Source organism: Spermophilus citellus (assembly GCF_964194105.1).
Source record: "Spermophilus citellus genome assembly, chromosome: 10".
In the NCBI taxonomy this organism is placed as follows: domain Eukaryota; kingdom Metazoa; phylum Chordata; class Mammalia; order Rodentia; family Sciuridae; genus Spermophilus; species Spermophilus citellus.
This window is the reverse complement of record NC_138197.1, coordinates 74,868,775-74,885,527: the sequence shown is the minus strand read 5'-3', so window position 1 is coordinate 74,885,527 and position 16,753 is coordinate 74,868,775. Positions and strand designations below refer to the sequence as shown.

Here is a 16,753-nt window from a genome sequence, read left to right as displayed (position 1 = left end):
GTATACATATAAACACACAGACACATGTACAGGTACATACATTTTAAGAACATACATGCTTATACATATATTTATATAAACACACATATGAATTAACAACTAAAGAAACTCAATGTCTTCTTCTGTTCAGAAATATGTTCAGTGATTAATCATTTACATGTATATACTTGAAGTATATAAATTAATATATAAAATGACTTTAGTCCTGTCTTTGAATTGTATTATATGAAAATGTTCAAATCATTCCCTAATAATAATGTGTATGAATTCATAAAGTATTTGATACATAGTATGTTAAATTAATACCAATTGGCATAAAAAGTTGTTTTTCTGAGAAGAGATAGGAAGGCAGAGAATAATTAAACAGCAATGTTTTGACTTTGAAGTCCAAATTATGCACCTGCCTCAGTTATTAATCATGTTCAGATTTTTGAGGCAAGTATCTTTCTCACACCATCTTTAATTGCTTGTTTCACCTGCTGGTTCCTTAGAGTGTAAATAAATGGATTCAGCATAGGAGCGACAGAGGTGTAGAGAATAGCCACCCCTTTTGTTAAAGCAACTCCTTCCTTTGCTGATGTTTTCACATATATGAAGATGCAGCTTCCATATGAGATGGAGACAACAATCATGTGTGAGGAACAGGTTGAAAAGGCCTTTGTTCTTTGTTGAGCTGAAGGAATTCTTAGAATTGTTCTGAGGATGTAAGTGTAGGAGAGAATTATTAGTGCCAATGTGGTCAGGAGAGTGAACAAAGCTAAAACAAAATCAAAGAGCTCTAGAGTACTGGTGTCTGTGCAAGAGATTTGCAGCAAAGGAGCAGAGTCACAGGTGAAGTGGTCAATGACATTGGAATCACAGAAATCTAACTGCAAGCCCATGGTCAGTGGTGGAAAAATGACCAAGAAGCCAGCCAGCCAAGAGATGATGATGAGCTGGTAACAGATCTTGTTACTCATGATGGTAGTGTAATGTAGAGGCTTGCAGATAGCCACGTAGCGATCATAGGACATAGAGGCCAGGAGGAAAAACTCTGTGGAGCCCAGGAAGAGAAAGAAAAAGAGTTGAGCTGCACAAGCATTGTAGGAAATCGACTTGTCCCCAGTTAGGATGCTGATCAAAAACCTAGGGTTACAGACAGAAGTAAATGAAATTTCTAGGAAGGAGAAATTCCTGAGGAAGAAATACATGGGGGTCTTCAGGTGGGAATCCAGGAGGGTAAGGATGATGATAGTTAGATTTCCAGTAACACTCAGCACATAGGTGAGAAATATAAAGAAGAAAGTCACAACCTGCAGCTCTGGATCATCTGTTAGACCCAGGAGGATGAAGTCTGTTACTGATGTTCTATTTTTCATTTCCAATGGTTGGTTTGAGGCAGATTTTACTGATAACATTGACCTGGAAAACAATAAAATATTGATCAGAAGAGAAGCATGAACATCTGCATATAGTTTTTAAAGTGATATTGTATTTTGATATGAAGCACTAGGGACTTTTGCTGTTGTTGTGATTGTTTGTGTGTATTTTTCTCACTTTTATAGTCCAATCATATATCATTAATTTTTAATATCACTCTGCTGTATTTTATTCTGTCTCTACTGCATTAATTATTGAAAAATGAACTTATTATACACATAGTCTTCAAATGCTTCATTATTTACTGAAAATATAGGGGGTATTGTGCCGTTCTTACATCATCTTCTCCAGGAACAAAAATTCTTATTTGATCATGGAATTCTTGATCAACTCAACTTTCTAGGAAAAGCTCTAAATGTAATTCTTGAGAATTAGTGACTACTACCTTTATTAGTATTTTGACAAAAAATTATAAATGTACAAATATTAAAGAAGGTGTGCTATGTTCTACATATTTCAGTAAGTTAGTTGCTAGACATTATCACTTAATATGTTTTTATATATCAATTAGTTATCAAGTTAACTACTAAATATATGTGCATATATTACATATATACATATATATATATATATATATATGGATCTGTGAGAGATATAAAAATAAATTCACCATAGTGAACAACATTATACAATAAATAGGATAGAATGAATAGAAGTTGAAATATAATATAAAATAAGTTGAAATTACTTGCCTATTACCAAATATTGATGGTTAAAAGTAAGTGTTGAGTACAAAATAGTATTCTCAATTTGCTTAAACCAAAAGTCATGCAGTTGCTCAATGCTGCATGGAGAATTACATGTTTTGCTTCTCTTCCCATGGAACTGCAAATTCCCTCACAAAGTCCTTTATACTTCATCTCAAAATACCCAGGAAAATATTTCCTTTTTATCTTTCCTCAACATCATTTAACATCTGGAGCCCTGATATATTTCAAGCATCATCTTAATATCATATCTTTAGATGAAAGTTCTGCTGTTATAAATGAAAAAAATTCTAGAGTTATTTTTGATAAATTATTTTGATATTTCTCAGAGGGTCAAATCCATTAAATTTCCCTAGGAATAAAGTAAAAATAGCACCTTAAATGTATTTTGTTTCACATAATTTGAAGAAAAAAATTTGAAGCCAATGAATTCTTAATTACCTTGTGGGTAAATAATGGGGCTCTAATTAATCTGTGTACAATGATAAATTTGGGCAATCATATTTTAATTGGTTGATTATGAGACCTATGTCCCAGGAGAAAACAGAGGAAATTATTCAGCATAATGTTAGCTAGGTATTTGAGTAAAGGTGAAGCCCAGGAAAAATACACAGATATCTTCTGATTTTCACTTTCATGTGTTGCATGCATTACTCTGAAGACTGGAAGGAAAATCAGATTTAAAAAATTAAAAAAGCATGTTATGCCACAAAAAAGCAAAATAATCTAGAGGTGTGCTTTTCCTCCACATTATCTCCAACATTTATTGTTGTCTGTATTCCTGTTAACTGCCATTCTGACTGAAGTGAGATGAAATATTAGAGTAGTTTTGAAGTTTTGATTTGCATTTCTCTAATTACTAGAGATGTTGAACATTTTTTTCATATATTTGTTGTTTGATTGTATATCTTCTTCTGAGAAGTGTCTGTTTAGCTCTTTAGCCCATTTATTGATTATGTTGCTTGTTTGTTGTTGTTGTTGTTGTTGTGTGTGTGTGTGTGTGTGTGTGTGTGTGTGTGTGTTAAGTTTTTGGAGTTCTTCATAACCTGGAGATTAGTGCTCTATTTGATATCTGTGTTGCAAAAAAAATTTACTCACAAAATTTAGGCTCTCTCTTCACCCCATTGATTGTTTCTTTGGGTGAGAAGAAACTTTTTAGTTTGAGTCCATCCCATTTATTAATTCTTGATTGAATTTCTTGCCCTTTAGAAGTTGACAGTTTGGGCCTAATTTGAAGTGATGAAGATTTGGGTCTACTTATTTCTCTATTAGGAATAGGGTCTCTGGACTAATTTTTAGGTCCTTCATTCACTTTGAGTTGAGTTTTTTGCATGGTGAGAAATAGGGATTATTTTCATTTTGCTGTATATGGATTTCTAGTTTTTCTAGTACCATTTGTTGAAGAGTCTATCTTTTCTCCAATGTATGTTTTTGGCACCTTTGTCCAGTATGAGGTAACTGTATTTATGTGGGTTTATTTCTGTGTTTTCTATTTTGTACCATGGGTCTAAATGTCTATTTTGGTGCCAATACCATGACGTTTTTGTTATTATACCTTTTTAGTATAATTTAAGTTCTGGTATTGTGATACCTCCTGTTTCACTCTTCTTGAAAAGGATTTTTGGCTATTCTGGGCCTCTTATTTTTCCAAATAAGTTTCATGATTTATTTTTCTATTTCTATAAATAATGATGTTGGGATTTTAATTTGAATTGAATCTGTATAGCACTTTGGGTAGTATGAACATTTTTACCATATTAATTTTGTCTATCCAAGAGCCTGGGGGATCTTTCCATATTCTAAGGTCTTCTTCAACTTCTTTCTATGGTGTTCTGTAGTTTTTATTGTAGAGGTCTTTTCTTTTTGTTAAATTGATTTCCAAGTACCTCTTTTTTTTGAGGCTATTGTTAATGAGATAGTTTCTAATTTCTCTTTCAAAGAATCCATCACTGATGTATAGAAATGCATTTGATTTATGAGTATTGATTTTATATCCTGCTCCTATGCTGAATTCATTAATTAATTGTAGAAATTTTCTGGTGGAGTTTTTTGGATCCTCTAAGTATAGAATCATGTTGTCAGCAAATAAGGATAGCTTGAGTTCTTCTTTTCCTATTTGGATCTCTTTAATATCTTTCGTTTGTCTAATTGCTCTGGCTAGAGTTTCAAGGACCATGTTGAATAGACATGCAAAAAGACAGTATCACTGTCTTGTTCCAGGTTTTTTAGGGAATGCTTCCAATTTTTTTCTATTCAGAATGATGTTGTTGGGTTCAGCATAGATAGCTTTTACAATGTTGAGATATGTTCCTCCTAACTCTAGTTTTTCTAGTGTTTTGAACATCAAATGGTGCTATATTTTTTCAAATGCTCTCTCTGCATCAATTGATATAATTATATGATTCTTACCTTAAAGTCTATTGATATGATGAATTATATTTATTGATAATCATGTGTTCAACCAAGAACTCTGCTGTAAATCTGTCTGGTTGGTAGGCTATTGATGGAGTCTTCAATTTCCTTGCTTTGAATTGATCTGTTTAAATTGTATATGTCCTCTTGTCTCAGTTTGGGTTGCTCATATGCCTCTAGAAATTTGTCAGTGTCTTTTGAGCTTTTCTGTTTTACTGGAGTATAAATCTTCAAAATAGTTTCTAATTATCTTCTGTTTTTCAATAGTGTCTGTTATGATATTTTCTTTTTCATCACAAATTTTTGTAATTTGAGTTTCTCCTTCTTTCTTATCATTAGAGTGGCTGAGAATTTGTCAATTTTATTTATTTTTGTAAACAATCAGCTTTTTGTTTTGTCAATTTTGGGAATTGTTTCTTTAGTTTCAATTTTATTGATTTTCACCTTGATTTTAATTATTTCCTGTTTTCTGTTACTTTGGGTGTTGGTTTGTTCTTTTTCTAGGTCTTTGAGCTATAATGTCATGTCATTTATGTGCTGACTTTCTCTTCTTTTAATGAATAAACTCCATGCAATGAACTTTCCTGTTAGTACTGCCTTCATAATGTCCCATAGAATTTAATACATTGTATCTGTGTTCTCTTTCACCTTAAAGTATTTTTTAAATTTTTTTTTGTTGTCTTTTGCAAACCCTTGTTCATTCAGTAGCATATTACTTAGTCTCCAGGTGTTAGAGGAGCTTTTTTTGTTTAATTTTATCATTGATTTCTAATTTCATTTCATTATGATCTGATAGAATGCAGGATAGTATATCTACTTTTTTGTATGAGTTAAGAGATGCTTTGTGGCATAATATATGGTCCATTTTAGAGGAGGATCCATGTGCTGCTGAGAAGAAAGTATATTCATTCATCGAAGGATAAAATATTCTATATAAGTTAGTGAATTCTAAATTATTGATGTATTATTGAATTCTATAGTTTCTTTGTTCAGCTTTTGTTTGGACAATCTATCCTCTGGGGAAATAAGTGTGTTAAAGTCACCCAGAATTATTGTGTTATGGTCTGTTTGACTCTTGAACTTCAGAGGAGTTTGTTTGATGAATGTAGATGCTCCATTGTTTGGGCCATATAAATTTATTATTGTTATGTCTTGTTGATGAATGGTTCTCTTAAGCAGTATGAAATAGCCTTCTTTATCCCTTTTGATTAACTTTGGCTTCAAGTCTACTTTATTTGATATGAGGATGGAAACCCAGCTTGTTTCTGCAGACCATGTGAGTGGTATGCTTTTTTTCCCAAACTTTCACCTTAAGTCTGTTGATGTCTTTTCGTATGAATCTCTTGGAGGTAGCATATTGTTTGTTCTTCATTTTTTTTAAATCCAATCTGCCAGTCTATGTATTTTGATTGGTGAGTTTATGCCATTAACATTTAGGGTTATTATTGAGACATGATTTGTATTCCCAGACATTTTTTTTTTTATTTTTGGTATTTAACTTGCCTTGTTTTCTCCTTTAATTAGTTTTTCCTTTAGTGTAATACCTCCCTTTGCTGATTTTCATCATTGTTTTTCAATTCCTCTTCATGGAATATTTTGCCAAGGATGTTCCTTAGTGCAGACTTTTGAGTTGTAAATTCTTTTAACTTTTCATCATGGAAGGTTTTCACTTTGTCATTAAATCTAAAGGCTAATTTTTCTAGATTTAAGATTCTTAAAATCAGCATACTACAGTGATGCAGCCATATCAATGTTTATAGCAGCACAATTTACAATAGCCAGACTATGGAACCAAACTAGGTCTTCCTCAATAGATAAATAAATATAGAAAATGTGGTATACAAACTCAATTGAATATTACTTGGCTTTAAAGAAAAGTAAAATTATGACATTTGGCAATAAATGGTTGGAGTTGGAGAATATCATGCTAAGCGAAATAAGCCAGTTCCACAAAACCAAAGGCTGAATGTTTTCTCTAATATATAGATGCTAATTCACAATAAGGTGGGTGCATTAGGGAAGAATAGCATTTGCTTAGATTAGGTAGAGGAAAATAATGGGAGAGGAGAGGAGGGGATGTGGGGATAGAAAAGACAGTAGAATGAAACAAACATTATTACTGTGTGTATATATGTGATTACATGACCAATATGATTCTAAAACATGTACACTCAAAAAAATGAGAAATTTTACCCAACTACATATGATATATCAAAGTGCATAAATGCATTCTACTGTCATGTATAACTAATTAAAACAAATAAAAATTAAAAAATTTTTTTAAAAGATTCTTGGTTGGCTTCCATTTTCTTTCAGAGCTTCATACATGTTTTTCCAGGATCTTCTAGTTTTCAGAGTCTGGGTTGAAAAATCTGCACATAATCTAATTGGTTTTCCTCTATATGTAATCTGATCCTTTCTCTCATGGCTTTTAATATTCTCTCCTTATTCTGTATGTTAGACATTTTCATTATAATGTGCCTTGGTGTGGATATGTTGTGATTTTGTACATTTGGTGTCCTGCAAGCTTCCTGAATTTGGTTTTCCAATTCATTCTTCATGTTCGGAAACTTTCCTGATATTATTTCATTGAATAGATTGCTCATTGAATAGATTTCTCATTCCTTTGGTTTACAGAGGGGGGGGAAATCTTGAAGGAAGAAACAGGTATTGTTTTGGTTGGAGATCAGTATCTTTCCTGCTTCCCTTCTCATCCAATAGGTAGGGACATCTGTTGTTAGCTGGTATGTCTACCCTCAGGATGGTGAAGGTAACCAGGGTGTCACTGTGCAGTGGTAGCGGCTGCTGGGGAAAGGGAGGAGAGTTATAAGATGGGTCCCTGGCCAGCCACAGTTCCAAACTGGGAGTTGCCCCCACTGAAAACCGTGATGAAGGTGACCCAAGGTGGAGGTGCGTGCTTTCAGAGGTGGGGTATCAGATTGTGGGTGCAGGTAAGCAATGCTGTTGGAAGATGAGTTCCAAGAGGAGCTCGGTGGTGTGCAATGCATGGTTGCTGTTGACTTTGACTTCAGAGCCTGTGTGAAGTTCTCCTGTGCAGGCAGGCTACTGCATGTAGGGGACTGTCTTTTTTTTTTTTTTTTTTTGAGGGGAGAGAGAGAGAGAGAGAGAGAGAGAGAGAGAGAGAGAGAGAGAGAATATATATATATATATATATATATTTTAGTTTTCGGTGGACACAACATCTTTGTATGTGGTGCTGAGGATCGAACCCAGGCCGCATGCATGCCATTTGAGCATGCTACGGCTTGAGCCACATCCCCAGCCTCAGGGGACTATCTTTGCTACTGCAGAGCCCCAAGATGGTGGCTACTGGGGGAGCCCCTCGTTGGTAGATGGGGATCCACATGGGAGTGGCAGCCTAAGATCTACTCATAGAAAGCTGTCAGGTGTCTTGCGTGAGAGTGGTGTCCTGATTTCTGCTCCAGAGGGTAGCCGAAAGTTCTGAGTAGGTGGTATTGGTGCTGATGGTCTCACTCAGGTACCTGGTACTCCTGCGTGGGTGAGTAGTTGAGAGACCTACTTTGATGCTGAGGACTGGAGTCCTGGAAAGGTACAGGACCGTGATTCCTGCATGGGAGCAGGAATATCACTATCAGAGAAGCAGTGTTCTCATTACTTGAGTCCCATATCACAGAGCAACACAGAATGCAGCCTCCCTCTAGCCCACCATCTTGAATCTCTCCTGTCTTCTCATTTCAAGTTGCAAATTTTGCTTCAGTTTTTTAAGTTTTTGAATTGCTTAACTGTATCTGAAGTAAAAAAAATCTCTGAACCAATTCATACATAGGGTGAAGTGACATTTTTGTTGTCATTACATGAATATTAGTTTTACTTTTGTGTAACATTTCAATTGTTCACTTAATATGTATTTTCTTTGTGGTTTTGATATAGCTAGTTTCATAAATGTGTTACTTTTTTCTAGTTTTCATTGATTATTTATGGTACATAATATATGTTTTGAGGTATTTTAGGTGTTTTTCTCATCTGGCCTATTTAAAAGATAATATGATATATCTCAAAGTTCCTTTATAATCAGATATCTTTGTATTTCTCCTCTTGTCCTAGTATCTTTTAATACTATTGACTCCTTACAGTAGGATTTACACATTTTTATATCTATGGATATTTTGATATGTCATTAAGGGAATAATTTTCCATCATTTTACATTTTACAAATACTTAAAAATATATATTCTTTAAATGAATTGTTTATGAATCAACTCTTTAGAATAAAATATTAATAAAATATTGTAAATATTTTGATAGCACAGCTCTTTGAACTATTTATATTTTAAATAGTTTATAGATAAAATGTATATTTAGGTAAACTGATGTTCCATGAATGTTTGCTATTTAAAATTTTTAAAAACAGTTATTTCAAAATTGTCTTAATTTCTTACTGGACCACTATAATTATATAATAAAGGAAATAATTGTGATATTTGTACATACACATGATATAATCTGATTAATTTTTTTCTCCACTACCTTCGTTTTCTTATGCATCACCCTGATCTCTTCCCTTTATTCTATTTGTTTCCCTTTCATTTTCATGAGGTCTTCCACTCTTCTTTCCATTTTTTCTCCCTAGCTTTCATATGTTAAAATAAGCAAACAAACCAAAACAACACTTGACTGAGTTTAGCTTATCTCACTTAACATAATGTTCTCAAATTCCATTCCTTTTCCTACAAATGACATAATTTTATTCTTTGTGTCTGAATAAAACTCCATTGTGTAAGTATGCCGCATATTCTTTATTCATTTATCTATTGATGGATAACTAGGCTGGCACCATAATTTGGCTATTGTGAACTGGGCTGTTATAAGCTTCATACATACCTCCATAGTGAGTATACTAATTTGTAAGTGTAAGTATTTTTTTCTCTTCTCACCATCTTGCCAGCATTTATTATTATTTGTATTCGTGATGATTGCCATTCTAACTGGTATGAGATCAATTCTCAGTGTAGCTTTGGTTTGTTCTCTTATTGCTAAAACTGTTGCATTTTTTCCATACATTTCTTACCATTAGTTTCTTTTTGGGAGAAATTTCTTATTTATTTGGCCATTTGTTGATTGGTGTTTTTTTGTTTTTGTTGTTGTTGTTGTTTTGTTTTCTTGTTTTTGATGCTAAGTTTTTTGAGTTCATTATATATTACAGATATTCCACTGTCAGAGAGTAGATGGAACATATTTTATGTAGGGGTCCCATGCTCATATTTTCTTTGCTGTGCAGAAGCTTTTTAACTTGATGCCATTTCATTATTTCATTATTGTTATTATTTCCTGAGCTTTAGATAATGAGGAAGTTATAGCCCATGTTTTCATGTTGGAGTGTTTCCCTTATTTTCTTCCAGAAACTGCAAACTTTCAGGTTTTTGATCCATTTTGAGTTGATATTTATTCATCTGCATATGGATATCCAGTTTCCCTGACACCATTTGTTAAAATGGTTCTCTTTCTCCAGCCTAGGTTTTTGGTACATTTATTAAGGATCAGATGGCTATATTTATGTGGGGTTGTCTTTGTGTTTTCTTTTTTCATTCGTTTATGTGTCTGTTTTAATGCAAATACCATGCTGCTTTTGTTACTGCACTTCTGAATTATAATTTAAAATCAGAGATTGCGATGCCTCCAACATTGTTCTTTTCCTTACAATTGCTTTGGCTATTGTAGGTCTTTTATTTTTCCATATAAATTTTGGGACAGTTTGTTTTTGTAATTCTGGGAGAATGTTATTATATTTTGATGGGGATTCCATTGAATCTGTAGATCACTTTCAGTAATGTGGCCATTTTAGCATTAGTAAGCCTGTCTATAAATAAACATAGTAAGTCTTTTCATCTTCCAATATTGTCTTTAATATCTTTCATCAGCATTCTATAATTGTCATTGTAGAGATCTTTCAGTTCCTTAGACTTAATCATAGGCATTTTATTTTTATTATTTGAAGCTATTGTGAAAGGGATTATTTTCTGATTACTTTTTTAGTGAATTCATTATTGATTTTTGAATGTTGATTTGTAATATGTTACTTTGCTAAATTTGTATATTAGTTCTAGTAGTCTTCTAATAGAGATTTTTGTACCTTCTAAGTATCGGATCATATCATCTACAAACCCTGAAATTTGATGTCTTCTTTTCCTATTTGTGTCCCTTTTACTTTCTTTTTATGGTTAATTGATCTGGCTGAAATTTCACATATTATATGGAATAAGAGTGATGGCAGTGGACACATTTGACTTATTCCTGATTTTAGTGAAAGTGTTTTTAGTTTTACCCCATTCAGTATGATGTTGGCTTTAAGTTTGTCTATTTAGCCTTATGATGTTAAAGTAATTTTCTCTTATCTGTAACTTCTTCAATTTTGTTGTCATGAATGAATGCTGAATTTTGTTGAAGGCTTTTGCAAAATCTATTGAGGTAATCAAGACACTTTTACTTACTTCTGTTTCTGTGGTGGATTACATTTATTGATTTGCATATATTGAACCATTCTTTCTTCCATGGCATGTAACTAACTTGATTGTGATATTCAATATTCTTAATGATTGTTGAATACAGTTTGCTGTTTATTAAGAATTTTTGCGTCTCTATTCATAAAAATATTAGTCTGCAGTTTTCTTTCCTTGAGGTATCCTTATGTAGTTTAGGTATAAGGGTGATAACTAAAATGAATTTTGATGTGTTCTATACCTTATTCTATTTCATGAAACAATTTTAGGAGGAATGGCATTAATTATTCTTTAAAAGCTTGATAGAATTCACCAGAGAATCTGTTTGGTTATGGGCTTTTCTTTGTTGAAGACTTTTTAATTTCTGCTTCAATCCCATAGCTTGTTCTTTTTTGTTTGTTTGTTTGTTTATATCTTCTTGGTTTATATCTTCTTGGTAATTCATATACATGTAGAAATTTATCCATTTCTTTCAGTTTTCTGATTCATTGAAGTACATGTTTACAATACAGACCCTAGTTACTCTCTCAATTTCCGTAATGTCTATGGTGGTATGTCCTTTTACATCTCTACTTTTATTAATGTGGGTTATTAGTTTGTTTAAGGGCTTATCAATTTTGTTTGTGTTTTCAAAGAAACAACTCTTCATTTTACTGATCCTTTGCATGTATTTTTTATTCCCTATTTCATTAATTTAACCTTTGATGCTGATTATTTTCCTTCTTTTACTGCTTTTAAAATTTTTTTCCCTGATTTTCTAAGATCTTGATACACATCATTAGGATATTGATTTATTTATTCTTTTCTTTATTTGGGACCTTTCTTATTTATTTTATATAGGCAGTCATTGCAACTGAGCTTTTCTCATAGAACCACTGTTACAGTGTTTCAGAGATTTTGATATGTCATACGTGTCTTCTCTTTTTATTCTTAAATTTTTCAAATTTATCACATTTCCTTATTTTTATATACTTTCTGTCATTTTTCTTGTTTATTTCTAATTTCGTTCCACTGTTATCTGCTAAAATGCAAGGAATTATATTGATTTTTTATACTAAGATTTACTTTGTGATGTAAAATATAGTTTATCTTGTAGGAGGTTTTATGAACAGCTGAGAATAAAGTAAATTTGGGTGTCGTTGAATGAACTATTTTGCAGATGTCTATTAGTTAATTTATTAATAACATTGGGGGCGCAAATAATTCTTTACTGATTTTATATCTGGTTGACCTATTTATTAGTGGGAAAGGGGTGTTAAAAAGCCCTCAGTATTATTGTATTGGCTTTTATCTGAGTTATTATATCAAATCATATTTATTTATTTATTTAGGTGCACCAGTATTTTGGGCATAACTATTTACTATCATTATATCTTCTTGTTGGATTTTTTCATTTTATAAAGTGACCATCCTTGTATCTTATTATTAATTAGGGGTTTGATGTCTGTTTTATTTCTGTCTTCATTTGCAGAGAATGTTTCTTTCTGTTTTAGACAGATTTTCCTCTGCTGTTACCAAAAGATCTGAAAAATAATTTTAAGAAGAAAAGTTTATTTGGAGGCTCATGTTTTCAGAGGTCTCAGGCCAGAGACAGCTGGTTCCATTCCTTGCTGCACAAGGACAGAAGAGTGTGATGGAGAAGTGGCTCAGGATAGCATACCAGTAGAGAGAGAGAGAGAGAGAAAGAGAGAGAGGGAGAGAGAGAGTTAGAGAGAGAGAGAGCACTTCACTCAAGAAGAACAAAAGTCACACATCAGTGACAACCTCCTCCGTCTTCCCCATACCTGCCTACTATGACCACCAAGTTAACCTTTATCAGGGTATTCATACACTGATTGGGTTAAGGCTCTCATAACCCAATCTTTTCACCTCTAAAACCATCTTCAGTGGCTCACACATGAGCTTTTGGGAACACCTGGTATCTAAAGCATAACACAGTTCTTTAACCTTCAGTCTGTGGCTATTTGGGGCTGTAAGATGAATCTTTTGTAAATAATATATAATTAGATCTTGTTTTTAATCAATTATTGCAATCTATAAATTTTAATTGGAGATTTGAGATAATTTGTATCTAGTGTTATTACAGAGAGAGGTTTATAAATTCCTTAGCTATTGCTTAGCTATTCTTCTAAGAAGATTCATATATTCTTGAGCTCTGGAGTTTGTTTTTAACTTCTTTAAGGTGTACTTTTAAAATGTTTCTGTAGTGCTACCTTAATATTTATGTAATCTTTTATTTTTTGCTTCTCTTGGAAGGTTTTCAAGAAATCAAAAATTTTCCTTTTGATTTTGAAGTATAGCCTTTGCTCACTATGACAATCTTGGTTTATAGTTATTGTATTTAATTACTTGTTTGTAGTTATTTTATTTAATAACTTTTATGTTTTGGAGCACAATGTTCAATCCCTCATGGATGAGGGAGGGAGAAATCAAATTCTGATTGAATTACCCCTAAATGTAACATGATATTTTTCTCTTGAGACTTTAAATTTTTTTTTACATGTTAAACATTTTTATTATACAAGGTGTCATGGAAAATTATTTTGACTTTTCTATTTGGGGTTCTGAATGTGTCTTTCATCTGGACAAAGTTTCAAAACATTTCTATTATCCAAATAGTTTATCCATAAACTAATCCTGTATCTCAGATCCCTGTTTGATTCCAGTAGTTTTTAAATTTGGTCTGTTAATGTTGTCTGTGAGTTCTTGTATATTCTGTTCATGGTTACTTATTTTCTTAATACAGTCTGAATATTTAATGCCAGCCCCTTCTAGTTATATGTGTGTTCTACTTGATTTACTCTATTGGAAATGCTTTCATTGGAATACTTAATTGATTTATTCTGCCTTTTATTTCTAAGATTTTAGTTTGATTATTTTTGAAGTGTTTATCTCTTTATTGAATTCTCATTTATATCCTGTATTGACTTCACTAATTTCCTCAGTTGTTTTTCGGTTCTCTTGAAATTCATTGACTTTTTAAATAATCATTCTTTTGATTTATTTATATGGTATTTCATCCAATTCAGTATGTTGGGAGTTACTTACTAAGGAAGTATAAACTTTAGAAGGTGTCAAGTTACCTCTTATTTTCATTTTTTGTGGTTCTGAAGACTTGTGCATTGTTAGGATGTTTTTCTTTTTCATTTTTATGTAAGGCATTTTTAGGGCACATCTTCCTCCTGGAAAAGTACCCTGTATTTTTATTCATAAAAATATTCATAACATAATATGTATTCATATTATGTTATGAATATTGAATGTATTTCCAGTATATACATAGTTTAGTATCCCTGCTAGTTTTTTGGTGCTTATTAATATGTATTATTTCACAGCTTGAGAATAATCCCACTTTTTAAATCTCACAAGAGTGGGGTTCTTCTATTATGGCAGAGAGTTGTGTGAGATATATATATATATATATATATATATATATATATATATATATATATATATCAATGTAGTATGGAATAAACCTTCTCTCATGGGATTTTAGACTGCAAAATTCTGTATTTTATAAAAGGATTAGGTTGAAGCTCCTGCTAGTTATAGTTTACAAAATCTTTCTGTGATTTCCTGTTGTTGGTATAAGAACAAAATTCCATGAGTTGAGCGTATGTCCCCCTTTAGCCATTCTTACTTGAGGTCTTGTCATTGGTTTGGGATATTTGTTACCCTTATTCTTTGTGTTTAAGTATTGCTCAAGTTTGAATATGGTTATGTTGTGCTATGTGTAGCAAGAAGCACTGTAACTGGACTGGGTTGAAGTGTACCTCCTCAGCAGAGTGTGTACCATGTGAACTTATCATCAAACCACATCCCCAGTCCCATGTAAAAGGGGGAGATAAACAATTACAACATTAGCAGTTAACAATATATAGCATTAGAGTAAATACTGCTTGCCTATTAAGACCTACACTGATAATTACAAAAACAGGAATGGCAGGGTCAGAAATTAATAGCAAGTAGAACAACAAACATTTGGGAACTAAATAGAGCACTAATGTAAACACCAATTTTCAGCAACCTCCATAATATGAATAATAAAAACAACATGAATAGTGTATCAGAAATTACATAAACTAAGTAGTTTGAAGAGATGGTAAAAATACAGTTAGTTAAGAGAAAAGAAAGTGGGGAAAGAAGGTGAAGAGAGTTTAGAATACGAAAAGTTGAAATGAGAAAAAGCATAAGAGAGGGAGCACCTACCTGAAAGCGATAGAGAAGAAGATAAAGTAAAATAACAAAAAAGTATATTTATATATAATTCAGAGAGAGAGAGAGAAGAGATTTTGACTACTGGAGACAAAAGAAAAGAAAGTGTAACAAACCAAACCAAACCAAAGTAAAAAAAAAAAAAGAAAGAAAGAAAGAAAGAAAAAAGAAAAGCAGAAAACTCATCAGCCACCAGGAAACAAAATAAAATTGCAAAAGGATAACAAAAAAAAAGATAAAACTAAAAAAGAAATGAAAAATGTATGTATTTGCATTTACATAAGCCAATTTGTAAATGCAATGTTAATCACCAAAAATGTTCTAAATAAAAAATGAAAAATTGTGTACCCAGAGGTGGCCAAAATTATAGACATGGAAAGATATTCATTGTAGATGCCATGCTGCTCTTGTTTTCATGTTTTATTGGAGATGACTAGGGCTGGGGATTACTTAACATTTCTTCATTTTGTGTCCTGGGACCAAAGGCTGAAGTGGTCTGGGACCAAAGCTGGTTAAAATGGTTTTCACCTTCCCTGCTCACCAGTGAAAGGTAAGATAGAATGGGAAGTATCATGTATTGAAACTTTTTTTTTTTTCTAGAGAGACTAGATCAATGCACTCCCAGGGTAGGGCTGATCCAGAGTTCTAAATGGGAAGTTCCTATGGTTGGGGGTCTAGCTCATATTGCAACTTTGGAAATTTGTTGGGTGATACCTATTTTGAAGAGATAATATCAACACATCCTTAAGGCCAAACAAATGGAGTTATCTGATGGGCACCTGAATCTTGCCCCCTCTCCAAGAATTCTATTTATCAGCAGGATAATCAGCTGCCTTGGATATAGGTGATATAGCAGGTATTGTGCAATATGATAAGGGAGAATGTTACAACTTGTAACTCTAAGTCATTTGTAAATCCAGAAGAATAAATTCTCCAATTGATGTTTTATTTGGCATGGCCATGCTCTGAATTCTGATACATCTAGGTGAAAAGAAAATTTAACATCAATTTATAATAGAATTTCAAATACATTTTTAGTCCTCTTATTCTGCATAAAGTTCATCACTAGACTCATTCAACAGGAAATGGCAAAACAGCTGTTCATCAGAAGTGAAAACTCATATCAGAATGTGTTAGGGAGGGACAGGATTAATTTGTGTCCAATTACTGTAAAAGTATGTTTTAATCTCAGTTTTAATAATTCTCTCTCATATGTTTTTTGGTTACTTAGTTAATACACAAAATGCAGTTTTTTTTAAAATTTTTAATTTTATTTATTTATTTTTTAGGTATCTTTTTAAAATTACTTTTAATTAGTTATACATGACAGTACAATGATCTTGACATATCATACATTTGAATCAGATGGTATATAATTTCTCATTTTTATGAGTGTACAGGTTTCAGAATTACATTGGTCATTCAGTCACGTATATACCCACAGCAATAATAATATCTATTTTATTCTGCTGTCCTTCCATTCCCCACTTCCCCTCCCCTCCCCTCCCATCACTTCTCTCT

General features: G+C 32.5%; 1 protein-coding gene across 1 annotated transcript; it reads right to left on the bottom strand.

Annotated features, from left to right (window-relative positions):
- Nucleotides 1-422: 422 nt before the first annotated feature.
- Nucleotides 423-1,361, bottom strand: LOC308658243 (olfactory receptor 6C76; the record flags this gene model as incomplete). The annotated part of the gene is made up of 1 exon (XM_081310835.1): nt 423-1,361. The coding sequence occupies exon 1, from the start codon at nt 1,356-1,358 to the stop codon at nt 423-425; it is 936 nt and encodes a 311-aa protein (XP_081166961.1). The 5' UTR covers nt 1,359-1,361.
- Between the last annotated feature and the right edge of the window lie 15,392 nt (nt 1,362-16,753).